The 22,032-nt window shown below is 22.6% G+C and overlaps 1 protein-coding gene across 2 annotated transcripts in view; it reads right to left on the bottom strand.

Annotated features, from left to right (window-relative positions):
• The window catches only part of LOC112595938 (venom dipeptidyl peptidase 4), a 216,854-nt gene that overhangs the window by 118,915 nt on the left and 75,907 nt on the right, over window positions 1-22,032 (bottom strand). The window contains exon 2 of one of the 2 annotated variants that reach the window (XM_025341349.1): window positions 19,352-19,817. The exons of the other annotated variant lie outside the window; for it this stretch is intronic. Within the exon in view, the coding sequence (XP_025197134.1) occupies window positions 19,352-19,411 (60 nt within the window). The 5' untranslated portion in view covers window positions 19,412-19,817. The remainder of the gene's footprint in view (window positions 1-19,351; window positions 19,818-22,032) is intronic. 2 annotated transcript variants of the gene reach the window in all.

Genomic DNA, 22,032 nt, shown 5'->3' with positions numbered 1-22,032 from the left:
GTATACAATCGGCACTTGATAAATTACAGTACTCGCGGACAGATAAAAACAACTGAGACACACATTGTGTATACACTTATAGGTAAGATAACTAGATTGTGTTATCAAATATCCGACTAAATTCTAATGTAACCATCCTCAAGCAAAACACTTAAGCACCAACAACTATAGATAAAAAGGATGATTTATTATGAATAAAAATCCTATACAAACTACGCTCCTGCGTGGTATTTTTTACGAAAATAAGATGAATAATTTTTGTTTTCTATTGGAAAGAAATAGATGATATCAAGATTTTTGTAAGAAACGTATTAAAAGCTCATCACTTGATTAACGTATGATAGCACTGATGTCCTAATCATTTCTTTGATACCCATGACCGCGGCTACTAAATAATAATAGACAGCCGACATGACTCCCATCACCGCCATGAATGTTTTTATAACCATAAGCCTTATTAGGAGAATACTAGTTACATAGGTATTTATTTTTTCAAAACTATACTAAACAATACGATGCTCACTCGCGCGGTATTTTATGAAACTTCTCACTTCAAATCAGTTATATAATTTAACTGTGATAAAAAGTAAAAAAATGTCATCGATGTTAGCCAGTAACACTCAAGACACAATGATTTACCTCAACGACAGTAATTAAACCTCAGAAACAGAAAGCATCTCAAATGGCAACATAAAATCTCATACAACAATTGTCGATGAGATGGCCTTTTCTTTTATCACTAATTTTCGCAGGTCGTCACTGGCACGCCAGCTCGAGGACCTAGGTTCAAGATCGAGCCTCTTATCTGACCTGTGAACTCTCAACATACCAAACGGAGTGGATGATTATTCAAAATAAGGCTCGGTAACTAGAACGGGTGACATCTGGATCGTTGATCCCGTACACTAAACTTCATGTAAACGTCAACAGCTTCACCAAAAAAGACCATTATTCACATCCATCATATCCATAATATAATGACGAAAAACATTGAGGCTGGGTGAGTTCATGAGTTCAATAGCAGGGTTTACAGGAACGGGACTCTTCAACACTGTTTTAAGAAACCATAAAAACTCACCTAATTATCTCTACTACTAAGAATGATGACCGCATATTTGGTTAAATAGATTATTCTGAAAATTCTAGATACATTAAGCAGAACATCCAATCATATACAACACCACACCAGCAGAAATGCGAATTTCGAAGTAGATGTTGTCGAGAGATCGATTCTAGCGTATTTGGAAGAAAAAATGATCATAATTCATACTTAGTATTTCATACATAACTTAATCTTTGTGACCACAACTCGATGTAATAAACTGGAAATCCTATTGAACAGAAACCTTGATAATCTATCGCTATTGACGCAATAAGACATAAGTCATTAAAACCAACTTAACATCGCAAATACTATCAAACTAAATCAACCGCAATGGTTTGGATATCAGCCAAATTAAATCGGACATTTTAATTGATGAACAAGAAACTCACCGAGTAATATTCTTGTGTTAAAATATATTAAGTACTTTTAAATCAAACTACTTCTTGCTGACAACAACATGTCAAATGAATACACTGTTTGACCATGTCAAAGTAAATTATTTTTAAAATATAATAACAATTATAATTACAACTCATTTCCGATTTTTCCACTCATTTCTTAATATGTATTATAATTATATAAACATTATACGATATAAATGTATTAAAGTCTTATATAAAAAAATAAATAAGTCTAGTAAAACTAAAATAAATATCTTTATATTGAATATTTTTTTTCTATAGTTGTTACTATAATTTAACGTACCTATCAAATACGATTTATAATAATATTTTTATGGCTTATTAATTTAAATTACTATTATTTGAGTGAGTGTAAAATATTTTTATTAAACAGGTAAAAAAGTATAATTCACTTAGAAAATACATATGCATAATTTGTGACCAATTATCAAATTTATTTTAATCATGTAAAAATGCACGTACCTGTTATTAAAATACGAAAAATACACGAATTCTTAATTATGTATCATACCTTATCATCACAAACCAAGTAGAACATAGATCGTTTTGTAAAAATAAAAAAAGTGAAATGCTAAGATTGTTTTTGGCTTTCGAATTACTTTTAATACGCTTTTTGTTTCGATGCCAGAATACAATATCCAAAACAGCATTTTTCCTAAGACTAACATTTTACTAAGAAATATTATATGTACAATATTTAACAATATTCTAAAATTGATCTAAAATGTTGACATGTATATGTATTCGAATTCAACAAATACGAATACCAAATTACATATTCGTTTAATACTAGGCATTAGCTTTGAAGTACTGACGTTAAAAATCAATACAATAATATTAATAACTACATTTTATGTATTTTATGATAAACCATTACATGTATAAAAAACTATTATTAGCAGAAACCATATATTGAACTCTATTCTTTAAATATTTTATAATTTATTTATATCAAAATTATTTATCGTTTATACGTACGTAGTTTCGGTTTAATTTTTGCCATTTACATTGTTTGTATTTTATTATAATGATTATTTTAATATTATAATACCTTGTTATTTTATTTTTATTATTTAAATATCAACACCTGTACCCAGTAAAACGGTATAAGTAATAGTTCCAGCGTAAATAATTAATAATATATTTAAATATGTTATAATTTGTACAAAATAATAAATTATATATTGGAGAACAGTTTATAACCCCTACCACAAAATTAGTTTTGATTACAAAAAAATAATAAACAATCAAAGGATAATTCAAATATTCGATTCCATTTAAATTTTAACTTAAATCTTTGATAAACTTGTATATTTTTTTATACATATATAATTTTGCCTACTTATATATTATCCATATTTTTCAGTTTTTATGAGGTAAATAATTCTCCTCATATTACATTTTTATACTTATTTATAAATAGAAAAATAGAAAATACAATAAAATATGAAAACTATTAATGATTATTAACTAACCTTGTTAACTTATTTGAATTATTTTGAAATTTTTTGTGTATAGAATATGATAATTCTTATCACAGTGATATATTTTTATTATTAACCAAAATAATTAACTTAATTGTTTAATTATCCAATTTTATTAAAATTTAAATTTCAAACTCATAAAAATAAATTTGGTTTTACATTAAAAAATATTTTAAAAAATGTAAAAAAAAAAATAAGTTTTAAGTGTTAAAATTAAAAAATGTATAAATTGTATTTTATATAATTAGTTAATATGTTAGTATTTAATAATAATTATATCACGACTTTCATACAAAACCAATATATATATATATAACAATATTATTACTCCACTCAATCAAATCTAAAATGAAAATCAGATACCAGGTATTGATAATAAATATTTTAAGCACTTTTTTTTAAATAACAAGTAAGCCTCATGTCATTGAATACTAAAATCCATTATTGTTTAATTAATTTAATATTACATAATATAATACTTAATGAGATATTAAAAATTAAATAACTTAATATCTACAATCTTACTATACTTTTTAATATCATATACATATAGTAAAATATACATTTTATGATTAGTATAGACTAAAAGTAAATTTAGTTTATAAAATTTAAATGCTTAATTCATGTAATGTATCATTGAATATTTGGTGAACAAAATGTATAAACACAAATAGCTTGTTAAAAAAAAAAAATTAACATACGAAATTTATACAACTAACTAAATAAAAAAACTGTAACTAAAAAAAATAGTCATATTAATTGTATTTTAAAACGAAAATAATGAAAAATGTACTTTATAATAATATGCACAGGTTTTTTTTTGCATAGTACTAATGTTAAACTTAAAATAGGAAAAAAAAATGGATATTCTTTGAATATTATGTTCAAGGTAACGTCGTAATCAGATCTACAGATACCTATCTATAATACACGAGTCGACTTTTTGAAAAAAAAAGTTAAGCTCTCTCTCTCGGGATGTAAGGCACATTTTATTATTAATGCCACGCACTGAACTGTGATATTTTAGTCGTCAAATAATTTTTAGTATGCCTTTGATGCAATGGTTACAAAAGAATCGAATAGATCTATCTAAATTTTAATCACCGAAAAAAATACAATAGTAGAACGTCATTACTTTAAGTTATACTCGCAACATCAAATAACGCGATCGAATATCAATGTAGTGAAAAGTAAGTTTAAACTAATGTTATATAAAAATAATTATGTACCAATCATAAAACTCTCAGTTTTAAAAATATGTAATTATTTTGTAAAAACTGATTCTATTTTTTAACATTACCTACTTGCATAATATTATTACTATTATTTTTAAATAATTTACTTTATTATAATATATTTAAAATATATTTTTTATAAATACATTTAGATGAAACAAATTAAATTTGTGATAATTTATTTTTATAAATTATGAATAACAACAGTACAAATATTTAGAATTATATTTCCAAACATAAAAACCAATAAAATATAGTTGTAACAAATAATTTTTTGTAGATTTTAATGGATTATTTTACCTAGAAGTATATTTTTTCTCACTAATATTTATTTTTATATATTTATTCGGTTTCATTAATACAATAATATATCAAATAATACAATAATTAAATATACTTAATATATATTATGAGTAATTATAAAAACGTATAATGACGAACCAAAAATAAACTATAAGCAGCAGATTAAATATTTCTCAGCTATTTAATGATGATAATTAAATTATAAATTCCATACACAACAAAAATGTAGTATGTTTAACTTTAAAAATATAAATTACGCAAAACTGACCAATTAATGAGAAATGTATTTACTCAATTAATATAATTATACGTTCAACTAAACTCTATAAAAAAACTTACACCACTATTTTAACTAATCTAACACATTTATTTTATCTCTAGAAACTTCTAACTAATTATATATTCTAACAAAATAAACTACTATTAGAGAAAATTACATTTTTATTTTTATTAAAATATAATTATATACTGATATAGCGGCTTTTAATATTTCCTTAAATACTTAAAGTTCTAACATATATATTTAATTATAAGAATAATTCAAAGATTTAGATATTCCATATAGATAATACGAGATACATTCATCAAATAAATATTTATTTTCTAATATTCACTATTATAAATCACATAACAAAACGTTAATATTTTAAAGTTTTTATTACACAAAAAACTGGTGATAAATAACATATAACTCACATTATTTATTTATATTAGACAAGTTTAGTAGATACTAAATAGTCCTAATAAGTAAAATAATAAAAAAAAATATATTTCATAGTATAATGAACTAAATAAATGTTATACAAAAATGTTATTACTTATTATAGAAATTAAAATCACGAAAACATGGTAATATTATTTATTATTTTTTTTTTTTACTCTAATCAAAACTAACTTAACACTAGCACATATTATATTTAATTGAGAAAAAAACGTGGACCTGAAAAATAAACTGTAGACCATACTACGCCATAGATAAACATGTAATAATTACGTGATATTATATATTTATACGTTGAATATTTATAAATATATAAATATATGTGTTATTAAAACCGTAAACCTTTCACAAAGGTATAAGATATGAATTAGTTCGTAGTATAAATTTTATGGTCAAAACAAAATACATGATTATCATTAAATTAGATAAAATAGATAAAATTACAATGTTTTTAGATTGATTTACACCAAATAGCTATGGATGAGTTATTTAATATACAGTTATGTTTTAAAAAAAAAAATTACTAATTAGTTATATTTATAATGATAAATAGTTTTTAAAAAATCTTATTAAAATAAATACATTAATTTTAGTCAGTACCTAGTACTATTACATGCAACATCCATTTTAAAATTATAACATTATTTGATATATAATTATTTTTATCATTTTTATTTTTAAAAAAATAACATTTTTCTAATAAAAATATTTTATTGCTTACAATTTAAGTACTTTAGAGTTTGATATAAATTTGAACCAATGAATTCTTCTTCTTTATGACAGAGTCATATTATAAGATTGTATTGTTTTAAGTTAAAAATGGTCTTAAAGAACTATCTGCATAGCCACTCAACACATTTTTATAATATTGTATAACAATATACTCTCATTTTTTAGTTGTATACTCTACGAATTTGATAACTTAATATTTTTAATTTAAACTAATATTTGAATTTTGTTGATGAGAAGAACAAGTTAATTAAGAAAAATTACAATATTTTTCAACTGAAACTATAGATTAATACAATAAATATTTATGAATAATATTCAAATCAATTTTATTGTTTTTTATTTAAATGGATCTTAATAAATTAAGACATTTAAATCCTATTTAAGTTATTATAATAAATTATTGTATTTTTTATTCAAATAAATTAAATGGTACAAAATAATTATCGTATAATATTATTCATACATCATCAAATACTCTTTGCGGAAATAATAATGAATTTTTCACTTGAAACAAAGATATCATCAATTTTCTTTTTAATATATTAAAAAAAAAAATAATAATACTCAACCTTTATCTAATTTTAATTTTTACAGATTCACAAAAGAATTAAAATCCTATTCATTAGTTTAAAGTTTTGTTGAAGGATATTAAATAAAAAAATTGTGTAAACCTGAACATGCATAAATATATAATTTTTATCCTTAAAATATTTCGAATTTCTGCGTATCCAGCGGAAATTTCTCAAGTATTGTACTTTCGTTTTAAAATTATATGCTCGTCGAATGATTATTCTAATGTTTTTCGTATCTTCAACTTAAAATTATTTACTGATAAAGGAATTGATAGTCATATTGTGTTTTATCTTGTGAACTATTAATGCAGACATAGATTTTATAATATTATTGGGCAATATAAATAAATATCTTAGTCCCATCTCAAAATCTTTGCTATTATCATTATTTTTCTATTCTCATTTTTTCTACGCATTATCTAAAAAAACAATCATTTTTGTTATAAACTAAAATCTCTTAGTCCATACTTTGTGCAGGATAATAAAGTTTTTCAAAGAAAACTCTTCATTCCTATTATTTGATTTATTATTATTTATTACTATTATAATATAAGTATTGTTAATTTTACTTTTATTATATTATATTATTTCTTATATATTTTTAATAGTTATTTTTTACACATTTTTTAATTTGCTGAATCTCGGTTTGTCCGTTTAGCTTTTAAGTATTAAAAAATTAGGTTCTACCCATTTATATATATTATATTAAAAAACCTTTATTTTTTTAATCTAAATTAAAAGATTATAATATTTATGTTAATTTAATATTAAAAATAAATTTTATTTTTATTTTTACCAAAACTTGATTCCTATAATCAATGTTCTACACATTCAGAATTTAATTAAATTCAAATGTTCGAATAAGGTTAAATATTGATAGATTTAAGTTGTATAACTACAATAAATTAAATTTAAAATTACTAAAGGAATTAATTTACTTATTTCAATATATGTATTTTAAAATATTAAATTAAAAATAAACAAAAAAAGGAATTTGCTCTTTTTTATTTCGTTATTATTTGTTTCCGATATATTCCATCAATTACAACTATTGAACGAAACGTTTTTTTTTTACTTTTACAGTTATTATAAATATTAATTGTAAATATTATGTTAGTAAGAGAATAACATGTATATAATACATATTAAATAAATAGTGATTCACATATAAAAAATATATTTAATATTTTTACATATATTTGTAAATTTTAAGTTAAATTAATTTTCTAACTTGTAGCACAAACATGCTAAATCAATTTATATTTAAGATATTTAGCTTAACCAAACAATAGAGATTTAATGTACACACGAAGTAATTTAGAACCATGTCAAAATAAATTTATCAATTTTAACTTCCTGAATTTAGAACAACAATAGAGCTTACCTATTGAGAACTATTAAAACGTTGCACGATGTTATTAAATTTCGACAACTTGTTCAACTATTATAAAGCCATTTAATTTGATAAGTAACCATTCTATTTTTAAGCACTAGTTGTTTAATTTAAAGACCCACACTACACAGTATACAGTTCGTACACACGAACTCCGAGAATTTAAAAAGAAACATCATTTATTTTCGTGGAAATTTTATCATAAACTTTCATTACTTATTTAATTTTTGATAAGTGTAAAAAAAATTTGCAACTAATAACAATAATAAAAATATAAACATATTAAAAGGAATAAAAGACGAGCATTTTTAGCAAATTTTTGTTACACAGATTGAAATTACAATATATACTATTTTTTGAGATATAGCTATGGCTAAAAGTTCATTAAATATTTCCAATAAATGGAATATCAAACACGAAAAAGTTGTTCAAAACGACTTGATGTGTACCTTTTTAACGAAATTACAGTCTACATTCAATTTAAAATTTCTAAAAAAAAAAAAATCACTAACGTGAAGTATTGAACTTTACAAGTTGTATAGTTGAAATAAGAACTATTTTTTTTGTCTTATCACACAACTATTTAACATTAAAATGAATTGATTATAATATTCAAAATGATTTTTTTAACTTTTTCAATTTATAACCATTCAGCATGAAGGTTTTATTTTTGTTGTAACTACTAACATTCTATAAAAACTTTCTAGCACCTTTAAAAATGTACATACCCAAAATCATGGAAAAAATAACCATTATCAAGCAAAGCTAAGAAATGGACATATAAAAATAACCAAATAATAATGCAATAATGCAATACGCTTCAAAATGTAAGCTGTTGGAATATTTGTTTTTTTCCTGTTTATTGATCTAAAAGCATGAGAAAATATAAATTACCATAGTTTCTTTTAAGTAAATTATTTTGAATAAATTTTTACCATACTTTGAATATCAAAAGAGTTTCTAATTTCAGTATAGTAAGTTTTTTAGAAAAGTATATTATAATACGTTTGATCTACCAATGAATTAAATATATTAAATTGAATCATTTGGACTGCAAATCGTAGGAATGTTTCAGTTAAATTACGAGCAAAGATATTATTTGAAGGAGTTTCAAGTCAAAATAATAATACTGAATATAATAGATTATTATAATTTATGGTATACACGTTATAGCAATATTCATATACTGTAATCTATCTTAAATGAATAATGAGCAATAACAATTAAGTTAAGATTTTTACAAATCGATAACGCTGTAAAATGTATATAGTCAACTAGAATATACAGCAAAACATTGAATAATGACTATTGTAATTTTATTTTATGTCTATTCAAATTATACAAGAACAAAATATAGTTTACAATTTCTTATTGGTTATTTTTGAACCCGGTAGGTATTGTTATGCTGCAGATATGGTACATAACAATTCAATAAATTGAGGTGGCCATTATTACAGATTATTTATTGAAACTTGTATTAATATTATTATTTACTTTATACAGACAATTTTTCTTCTTTTTATAATTTAGGGTTTATGCAGTTTTTTTTCACATTTTTATGAGAAACCGATTGAAAAAATGTGAATTTTATATGATAAATCCAGACCTAAGAAAAACAGTGACGAAAAACAATATAATTGAAAGTTCGACTATAAGTGGATTTATTCACAAAAAATGCATGATATAAATATTTATGGAAAAAACATTAAAAAAAAACTAGGAATTTTTAATTTTAATCTCTGAAAAGTAAAAATTTAATTCACTTTCCTAAATTGAAAATTGAAATTTTTTTTTTTTTTACTACCTATCAACTATAAACCATTTACGTACGAAAAAAAATACACGAACACACATTTTATCATTGTAAAATGAATACATACATTTTACTCCACTAAAAATCTAAAAATTTTAAATTTATCTGTAAATATTCTTTTTACATAAAATATTATACTCTAATTACTGAGAGCATAATTTTAAAATGTTATTACAAACAAAATTAGTAATTATTTTTTCCAAATATTTTATTTTGTATTCATAAGATAATAGTTATTTGCTAAGGTGTGAAAATATTTTTATTATAAAACAATAACATAATCTGTATTATTCTTCGAAATATGACGTAGACACTGTTATTAAGAAATTCTTTGATTATTTTAAGAAAACTAATTTAATGTACAATTTTATAATTAACGGAAATAATAAGTAAACATTTATTAAGAAAATTACTAATAAAGTAAATTAATTAAATACTAGTAAACCTCTGAATTATTTATGTGTTTAGAATGATTCAAGTTCGTATAATGTAGCTAAAAAAAATAATTATTTTTTTTTCGTATTAACCTAAGTTAAATAAAATACAATTTGTAAAAAAATAAACCCGTTCTCATTTCAATATTCTGTTTTGAAAATATGGCAAATAACAATAATTAATAATATAATACAATATTATGTTTAGAAGTGTCTTAAAAATCGTTTATAGAAAATACGTATTAATGGAACAATGATGTTATCTATTATTTACTTACTTTTTATTTTTTATAGTTTTTTTTTTTTTTTATTGGTTAGTTGATATTAATTATAGTAGTATTGAACTTTTATATGTATATATATATGCGTAACCTAAATATTTTACTTTTTTCATAGATAGTTAGGGTAGGATAATGATAAAAGAAATATTCATTAACTTTTATTACCAAAGGATAAAAGGCCTTCAGTTTATATATTATGTTAAAAATATAATGGAAAAAAGCCATCGTAAATGAGGACAAGTATTATGACATTTTAACTCAGCAAACACACGTTCCAATATTTATTATATTTTGACTCGAGGACTTTCAAATTAAATTATGTAATTAAATTTATAATATTTATACTAAAGTATTTTTAAATAAAATATCAATTTTTTTATCAGTAAATTTCAATATATGAAGGATTATTATACACAAATATAATACAATATCATCTCATTAACATAATTTTTATTTTATTTTGCTTTGTCAAACGTTATAATATTTAAACTATTTTTTTACTAGGAACAAAAAAAAATAAAAAATTATATTATTTTTATGTCTTATTATAAATACTGATACCAGTATATACTTACCAAATTCTTAACACTATAATTATAAAAAAAATATTTAAATTAAAAATTTACTAAAAATAAAAACATACTCTTATGTCACGATAGAGATAAATTAATGGGTCAAAAATAACTCGATTAAAACGCAAGGGGCAAATATGACCTAGAAAAAAAAAAACAGTTAATTACATGTAAGCCGATAAAAAAAAAAGAATACTATTTTATCCTTGAAATTCCCTAAAGCCACCTACGGAGGGGAGAATATAATATAGTCCCGTTTGGTTATCGTGCGATTAGATTAAACGTGAAATAAGACATTATTACTATCGCTGGTCGAAATAGAAATAACCTTTGAAAATAATAATAAGTAAATTAAAAAAAAAAAAAAAAAATGTATGCATTCTGTATTTAAATAAAAACAATAAAAAATAGTAAATAATAGAATTCTTGTATTATTCGATAAAATACTATTTAAAAATTTGACTTGTGTTTTCAAAAAAACTAAATTAACATTATACTTATCCATAGACTATTAACTTAAAACTTTGAGTCTAACGATTTAGGAAATAATCTAATAATTCAAATCATTTATACATGTAGATTTATTTAAAATGGAAGAGATATAAAGACTTTTGTGACATTTAAATAGCATGCAAATTTCTTCCCCAATAATACCAATTTCACATTGAAATAACCATTTATAAAATAACTAAATCAAAATAAAAACTTTTAAATATGAGATTCCAAAATATTTTTACATACATTTTTTTTTACTCTTTTAATAAAATGTTTCTGTTAGAAAATAATTTAGAATGGTACAATTTTTTTTTTTTTTTTTTTATCTACTATAATAATATTTCAACGGACATTTATAATATATTTTACAAAAAATAATATTTTCATGTGTCTATATTAGGAAATATAGTTATTATATGTTTTAGGGGTTAACTGTAGTAAACAATAATAGAATATAACACTAAAAATATAAAATATAAGTATTATATTATATAAAAAGCGTCAAATCACACCATATAATATAAACATAAATTTTCATCAAATATAATTAAGAAATATTATATTATGCATTGTGGTATAAAATACACAAATATTATTTTCTAAAAAGTAACTTTTTAAATCTTATATTTAATAATAAATATGTACATACTCATTACTTATTAATTACTTACCTAAGTAGGCAAGTATAATGGTCTATATTATAATTACAATATTATACTATTTTAAGTTTATTTTTGTTTTTTTTTTTACATTTGTATCATTGAAACATGTGCATTTTTAAAGTTATTAATTAAAACGCACAAGTCTAATTAGTTACAAACATATTGGTCCTATACATAAGGTTAAATTTTTGAGTAGTCCAACCACCAGTTATGTAAAATATACATTTTTACCCAGTGTCATTTGATTCATTATTTTTTTTAAGTCCAATGTACATATTTGTTCAATTTAAACCAAACCATTATATTTAATGTCTAATCTAATTACTTTTTATGCGTTATTTTATCAGAAATTGAATCAATGTGGTCAATTAATACTCTAAGATATACAATGATTTCTTTCTGTTCTTTGTAATGAACATAATATTACTTACTATATTTTTAATTAGTTTCTGATTAGCAATACAATTTTTGGGAAATGGCAATTTTACATATTGTGTATTGCCACCTCTTATCTGGATAATAGTATTTTTGGTTTCATATTTTAAATGTTTTATATTTTCTAGGAACATTGAAATATTAGAGTGATAAGTTGATAGGAATTTTTCCAGTTTCAAATGAAAACTTTCTACGACATTGTTGGATCTCTGAATTCGGCTTAATACAAGTTCATCATATACAATATATATTCCGCATAGGTAATTAAGACTTAATCATTATTGACATATTGTTTATCTAAATAAATTATACAAAACGTTCTAAGATTTGGATAAGTACTTGTTTAGTTTGTCATTAGTGAACTTAAGAATATTAATTTATTAATCTATCACAATACTATTATATTATCATCATTGGTCTACAATTAATAATTTATAATTTATAATCGATATTTCACTATATCTCGATATCTAATTTATAAGTAAACATAACATATTATATAAGTTAATCATTACTTAATGAAGAAATTTAATACACATACAATTATTTACAGGTGCCACATGTGTTAACTTTTTAACTATATAAGTATAAATAATATTCCACAAGAAAAAAAAATATTTATGAGCTAGTTGCTAAGCTATATTTAAATATTAAATACTTTATATTGTAAAATAATTCACTTTTAAAAATATTTTAATATTTGAAATATTAACATAGAATATATTTTATTTTTAACTATTATGGTGCTGAGTAGTGTACAATTAATTTACAAAAGCTAATATTAATCAAATAGAGTATTAAAAAATAAACTCATGAGAGTAGCCATAAAATCTTGGTACTCTAAATTTAAAAAAATTAAATCGTATTATGCAACTCACGTAGGTATAATAATATTGATAGGATCGAATTACTAATAGCCTCTCTTCCGGCCAAACGCTTAGGGCTCCTATATTTAACTCCGGAAATTGTCTACCCTATAAAATTGTTAATAGGCTATTTTGATGCCAACAATCATAAGCTCGGATACACAATCCATTATAAGGATAGTTATATAATGATCACTTTTAATCGATTACGTAATTTAAATCCAATTTTATGTAATTTCAACAAAACAATTATTTGATTTTTAAATTATAAACTATGTGCTATGATTTTTATAAATATATAAAAATACATCACAAACAAATAATAAAGATTTAAACTTTTTGAGCAACTTAGTTTCTTGATTTCTATTTATGATTAATGAATCTAAAATTAAATAAAAAGGTTTCTATTAACTAAATACATTTAGTTATTAAATCACCGTTTAATCGATTTCTGTACCTAACAAGTTGAAAATATTGACATTGTTAGATTGGTCGTTAAATCTCATTTATAATAGAAAATTATTTAATGACATAATAAGCTACTAATTTAAATTACTAATGTATAAATAAAAACAATATACAATGGCGACAACATTTATACTGCACAGAAAAAAATATTATGAAAATCATATTTTTATAAAGTCAACATTGATTACCCATAATCTGCAACTATAAACCAGTATAGAACCCTAATATTCAATTTTTTATTGTGTGTCAATCATACTTAACAGGAAATTGTGTCTTTTAGTTCATAAACCATTCTATTTATAATGGTATTTTGTATATCACGACTTTCATTGGGTATCATTTTTTAAAGTTTATCGACAGGTTTTTTTTTTTTTTTTTTTGACGAAATTATTAATGAAATATTCAAGACTATTAAACAAGTTATTCATCACTAAAGATGAAAAATATTTAATGTTTTATTTTTAAATTATAATTAAAATTTAGTCACACAACTGTATATTTAAATTGAAATGTAATTATCCATAGCTTATTGCTGTAAGTTATTAATATTATTGTAGAATGCTTAGCTGAGTTTATTTTAAAATTTAAAAGTGTCAATCTAATCAATCTAATCGGAATAGTTATTAAAAAAAATATATAATATTTATATTGGTACAACTAATATTTTCAATATATTTCAGTCTTTAAATTTTAACCTTCATTAAAATATAATATATATAATAACGAAAAATGTTTAGGTTCAATTGAAGTCAAAAACTTAAATGTAAATTTTAATTATTTGATCTTCAAATGGCTCTATGGATATCGCAAGTTAAATAAACAAAAAAATGTATCATTTTTATGCTTTAAAGACTTAAAATATATTATTATATAATAATCTAATGAGAAATATAAGGAAACCAATAAAATAGCAGAAGGGTAAAGTTATTTTTCATAAAAGAACCTTCTAAATAGCTTGTTATTTGTTTCTAAATTGATGTGTTGTTTATAAAATATTCTTCGGTACAATAGCATATTATTATGAATAGATAGTAATTTTAAAATGATAAAAACTTAAAAAACGAATAAGGAAACTTTATTTTTATAGGGATTTTGAATACTATTATCCGTATTGTAAGGTATTTTAAACAGTAAATAGTTTAACAAAATCAATATAGTTTTAGTTAATACAATTATAACGCAAAATTATTGGTTATAAGTATGCATATCTAATTCATTAAATTTAGGTACTAAAATAAATTGAATATCTATTAAAAAATAAGTTTCTATATATACAGTAATAATACAAAAACTAATACCTTGATAAAATTAATAATTAAAATTATACTAAAAAGAGAATGCAATTCATAAAATATGATTATATGACAATTTTTCGAAAACAATAATAGTAAAACATTATATTTTTGATAGATTAATTAATTAATTTGATATAAACAAATCAAATATATTAAATCATTTCCCTAAAAAAATATACATATTAATTAATATACATGTTTATTGCAAAAATACATTTTTACAATTTTATAAACAAAGAAAAACTCAACATATGCTTATTTATTATATGTACATATTATAAATACCAATGTCTATTTAAAAGTATACAGATTTAAATATTATTTTAATGACAAAAATATAATATACAATATTTTAAAATTTTTAATATTATGTTACGACTTACAATTCTGTATAGATAAAAACTTTTATTTTTCAAATTTGAGCTACTTTTCCCTTTTTTCTACTTAAATTATTTATTGGATATTTTTTCAAACAATTTAAGTATTAACTAAACCAACAATAAAATTATATTTGTATTTTAAACAATAAATTTCTCATAGTATATTAAATACTTACAATATACATATATTGATATATTACATATATTTTATATTTTTAAGGGCTAACATCCTTAACATAACCATTTTTGTTACTGAAGAACTGTATCAAAAACTTTAAAAAAGTTATTAACTATAAATGTATTAGGAAAAAATTAAATTATTCTAAACCAGAAGTATTTATCTGCACATAATACTTCTTACGCAGTACATAAAAAATATATATATATATAAAAATTTGATAATACAGACTTTAAGTATATTTCAAAACTCCAAAACGCAAAGTTTAAATAAATAAATAATTTAATAAAAAAAAAAAAAAAAAAAAGGCGATGAGTATTTTTGATGAATAACCTTGTACATATTAACTATAGAATACTGTTTCACATGCATGCCTTTCTGTAGTGTTTTCTTTACCATTAATAACTTTTTGTTATGAATACTTTACGGGAATTAATAATTTATTTTTTTAATTTCGCTGAAGTCAGATATACAATTTAGGCGCTATATCAATTTTTTGATAAATAAATAAGATTTACAGTTTTTTTAAACGAAAATAATAATTTTCAAGAATCAAATTTTTTAATACATTACTTAAAAAAAGTCATCAACTGTGACAATTTGTTTAGAGGGCCCCATTATATTTAATAAAATGTACACAGTTTTGCTAGGTATGTAATTGTTATATGAAACAATTTAACTTATTATTTCATTCTAAATATTTATATTACATTTGCAAGAGGTTAATGAAAAACAATTTTCTGAATAAATCCCATTAGCAATTAAAAATTCTTCAAATTCCTACTTATAAGTCACACACATTTACTAATAATTAATTAAATCAAATTAAACAATTTGAATAGTAGTTCTCATATGTTTTATTATAAAATTGCCAATTTACAATAAAAAATTAAGAACAAACAAAGTAAACCCATATTTTTATTAGTTATTTAAAAATTATCAAAAATAAAATTTGTTGACATGCCATAACATGCATTACAATAATTATTCTTTTAAAATCTAAATGTTTAAATACATTATCATGATTTTCTCATTGAGAACCTCGCTTAAATTGGTGTAACATAAAAATATGATTAAAGAATTCAAAATATAAAAATATATCCATGAATAAGGAAATCTCGTTTATTGTTAATGCGTTTTTATTTTTTTCTCCGTATTGCCACAAATAAAAATGTATTTAATTACGATTTGAATTATTAATTAAATCAGTTTACAGAAAATACCAAATTAAATAATAAGAATGGAAAAAATGATTAAAATGTTTAACCGTGGCAAACTTTACTTGGGTAAATACAAAAAAAAAAATGATAGGTATCATGAAATGCGTTGGTCGACAGCAGCAAGACAATATTATGTACGTGGTTTGGACCTAATACCGGGAATTAATTTGTTAATAAAAAAAAAAAATTAACACACAAGTACATACAAATAAAACGTATATATTAGGTATTTGTTTTTCCTATCACACTGTTATTGTTATATTCCATCACGTCTGTACATTGTCATTGGACGGTCGAGTAAATACCACACACAAAATAATCGTTAAATGTTTTAATAAATTTTACTTTCTCTAAACTTAGATAATTGTTCGGCGGTTATGCCAGTTTTAATTAAAAACTTAACTCGTTCAAATATAATTTATTTAATTGGACTCTCGGGTTTTGTTTTAGTATTCATTGAGCACGTGAACTCACTTTACTGCAGGTCACATCATAGGAGCTTATCGATCCACTTCAAACTGTATTTTTGTCCAAATAACATAAGTAAAAATGTATTTGTAACACGCATGCATACAACTTGCAAAAATATAAACCAAGTGTGATTAATAAATATTATTAAATCTTTATTAATTATGAGTAGAAATACGATATTAAAATTCTGAATATGTAAATTATTCTTCGTGGAAAGTACTTGCAACTGCTTTTACAATTAAGTAATTATGCAAGCCTCATCAGTAATTTAAAAATAATTTTTAAACAAATAGCAGCATATTATTAAATACCATATGCACTTTATATATCTCATCGAAAAACTATAATATTAGTAGGTACGTAAATATTTAAATGATTTTATGGTATTTTATTATAAATAATCCTGTAATCTATTTAAAGAAATTTACTTATGAAATTTCTTATAACATCAGTGATATTTTAAAAATGTCTAGCTGTATAAATAAAACAATAGTTAAACAAACATGAAGTCATTATTTGTATTTTATGAATCTACGGATTTCCCGTCTATCTTACATGAGTATATTTATAAATATAATATAAGTTCATTATTTTGAAATAGTGTTATAAATAATTTCTTCGATGTTCTAACAATTTCATCACACTGCCATAGAACATCAAGTGTTTTATTCTTCTTTTCAATACAAAATTAATCATATAACACCTGTTGAAGAATGATGTCTTGTTGCCATGGTAACATGCGTATCTGAAATTAATACGCTCTAGTAAAATCTACGCCTAAGGGCACTAAGAGCGATAATATTATAATAACGCACATCTTGGAAATATAACCATGTCGTTAATCGTCGGTATTCGTCTCCAATGTATCTATAGTTAATTACTAAATAATGCAGGTTTCGCGTTTCAAGACAGTATTCACTTCCTTTGATTTTATGATAGTCCTTTGTCATCAATTGTGTTGTCAGTCATTATTTCAATTTCATTAAACGAGACTAAAAGATATTTGACAAGACATGATAAACGTAACTTGTATAATTACTGTTAAGGTTAACTGAATATTATTTCAAATGGTTATGGTTAGAACCGTTAGCCAAGAAAAAAACATACAGGAAAATTATAGTAATAAGTACACACAGTAAATATATCACAAAAATTATTAAACTAAATTCGCCGACATCTATAAATACATAGGTATTTTCAACGTTTGCTTGGTATTTATATTTTTAACTTTTTTTTTTTTTTTATGCATATTGTTCTATTTCTATATCTAAATCTTCATGACTGCCGGCGAGGCATTTGATAAAACACCTGTATTTTCACACATTGACCGAATCACGAAATTATCAGAGATAATAATAAATCAAGTAATAATTAAGTGCTGTGAAAAACGTTGACGGGTAAATGTCAGATGGGGTTTCTCGCGCCGTAGGTAGGTGCGTAAAAAAGTATAGGTATTTATTATACTCAATGTAGAACAATATATATATATATATATATATTATATACAGATACTTAGACATGCGCACACAATATAATCATAATAAAATGCGTTTATGATACCGTTTTATTTTTTTCCTCCGCCCTCCTCCCGCCATATTAATGGACAGACGCGCCACGATATCAATATCTCTTCGTCGCGGATCACCTTATAATGCATTAATGCGCGTATGTACTTACTACTATACTTGCCTATACAATACATGTGTTCCAACCCCGATACTCATATACATAACATTATAATAATAATACAATTTTATATCATCTTAATGCGTTTAGGTTATCATTATTATACAGCAGACTGTTTTGCTACTCACCTCGATGCCTTTTTCCTTGCCGGATCCGCCACCTCCGTGGGAACTCTGCACGGTGTTCATGGCCGACTATCGTTTATCATTCCGTGCGATAACGACGACTACGATCTTTTTTCTAATGTGCCAACGTATCGACTACGGTTTCGATATAACTTTTGATGTTATTGCCATCATCATTGTTGTTGTTATTGTTTCTGCTATTGCTGTTATTGTTGTTATTATCTTCGTCGTTGTAATCAATGTTTATGTATGACATTATCATCGGTGATTTAGTGAGAAACGCGCTTTTTCCTGTAGCTATATTTCATGATATAATAACATGATCGCGTCGACTATCATAAAATATAACAGCAAGTAACTATGTTTCTATTTAAGATTTTAATATATCGTTATTATCGTTATCAAATAATACACGTTATATTGGTAACAAACAACGTAATATTGTGTGGCACGCGTTCGTCCTTTTCACCTAAAAAAAAAAAATGCTTAACAAAACAATGATTCCACCCACGTAAAACACGTTGAATGTTATGTTATAGATATTACTTTGATCCGTCGAAACGGATTTAACAGACGAACTCGATGTTGTGATTGGGATGTTTGCAATAATAATCACGTTTATATCGTATTTATTTCAAAATGTTTCAAAAGATATCAGTATTCAATTCGTAGAATTAAAAATAAAAATATTTATTTTTCTACAGTTTGTATTTATTTTCAAACATATCAGTTAAAATTATATCATACTATTATTTATTTATATCAGTCGATAATAAATAATATTTTAAACCGTATCACACTGTTGAGTGTTTTTCACAGTTAATATGATTTCCTAATCCAAATGTTATAAACACTATATGATCCAGGAAAATCGAATTAACAATAATATATTCAGATATTAATAATAACATTACTTAAGACTTATCAAATATAAATATTAAACGTGATGTGTTTGTCACTATACGCATAATAATAATAATAATAATAATAGATTAATTGTATTTCAAAGCTAGATAAAATATAATATAATATAACCATTGAGTAAAATACTTATAATCTGTGCAATACAAAAATTCACATAAATTAATATTAATTCTTATAGTAATATAACTGGGTATAAAAAATATCAATGTATAAATATTTAATTTCTATTTAAAAAAATCAAGAATCTTAAATTATATTGTGTCTCTAAAAATCACATAAAATCATCATTACATGAAACAAATTATCGAAATATGTTTTTCCATGCAATAACAACAATCTTTATTCTATACGAAAAATTGAATAGGTTTGGCTTATCAGTTTAAACTTTATAGGCAAATATAAACTATATTAATATATTTTCAACTTCTAATAATTTTTTCGTTTATATGATAGGAAAGTTACTAATAGCTCATATTTATTTATTTTTATAAAACAATAACATAGATCGTAAATAAATAATAATAAATGATAAAGTACAGGTAAGTACTGATTTCGATGTCCCGAGTTCAATCAAGTGCGCAAATAAACATTTTACTTTTTTCCATTTCTATTTTTTTTTTTTTTTTGCTTAAAATTAAGCATTTTTTATTTTAAAATTAAATTATTTTTTGTTAAATATACGTGAATAAATCAAATATTTTATAAGATATTTAATTTAATATACACATATAATTTAGTTATTTTTTTCTTAAATCAAATTATCATAGTGTTAATTTTTAAAATATATCATTATAATATTTAACTAAAATAATTAAAATAAATTCTATATAACTTAGTACAGTGAAAACTGTCTACTATAGAATAGCCAAAAATTTTGCTTTAAATAGTTTTTTGTTTTGTTGAATAAAACAGAAAAATCCCAGATAATAAAATCTTATCAATTTTTCTCATTACAAAATTAGTTTATAACATTTATAATTTTTGATTTATAAACTAATTATTATAAATTTAATTTATTACTTTATTTTAAATTAAATTGTCTTGTTTTATTACAAAATTATTAATAATTCCTATATTATAGTACATCATAAGTATGAAGGTTGGGAATTAAATTTAAACATTTAGCTTTTCCAATAATCATGTAGAGTTATTTATTTTGTCATTTTTGTTGCTATTTTTTCAAATATATTTATTTTAATAGACGACACTTTGTATGTATAAATAAACTGTTGGTGCATAAATGTTTCTCATCTATACATAATACATATGGGTTAAGTTTGTATTTCAGATACTATAACCAAAAATACAAATTACCCTACTAATATATGTAGTGCAGTTTTATCTTAATTATCATTTAACGATGTGTAGGTACATATTCATAGTAATGTGACGCGTGTCATATTTTTGGTTATGCGAAATTTTTACTTACTCGTGACCTACAAAATCGTGTTATTTCCGCGTTAGGAAGATTCCGTTTTATTAAGGTTTAACGTATATATAAAACAATAGGAACATGTCGGAACTATAGAAAAATTCTGTAAAGGATAGTTTTCCATTTTATTTAGGATCCACATTACATAGTTTTCACTGTATTTACTATTTAATTGTAATAAATATTAAGGATATTTTTTACACTCGTGCAGCAAATGTTGTACAATACCATATTGATATTGGTCTTTGTATTTAGAATACTAATAACGAATATTTACATAATCTATGAAAAACAAAAAAATAACTGACAGACCAACAGACAGTTATAA

Source organism: Melanaphis sacchari, unplaced genomic scaffold (assembly GCF_002803265.2).
Source record: "Melanaphis sacchari strain LSU unplaced genomic scaffold, SCAv2.0 Contig2_pilon_pilon, whole genome shotgun sequence".
NCBI lineage: Eukaryota > Metazoa > Arthropoda > Insecta > Hemiptera > Aphididae > Melanaphis > Melanaphis sacchari.
This window is presented reverse-complemented; position numbering and strand designations above follow the sequence as displayed.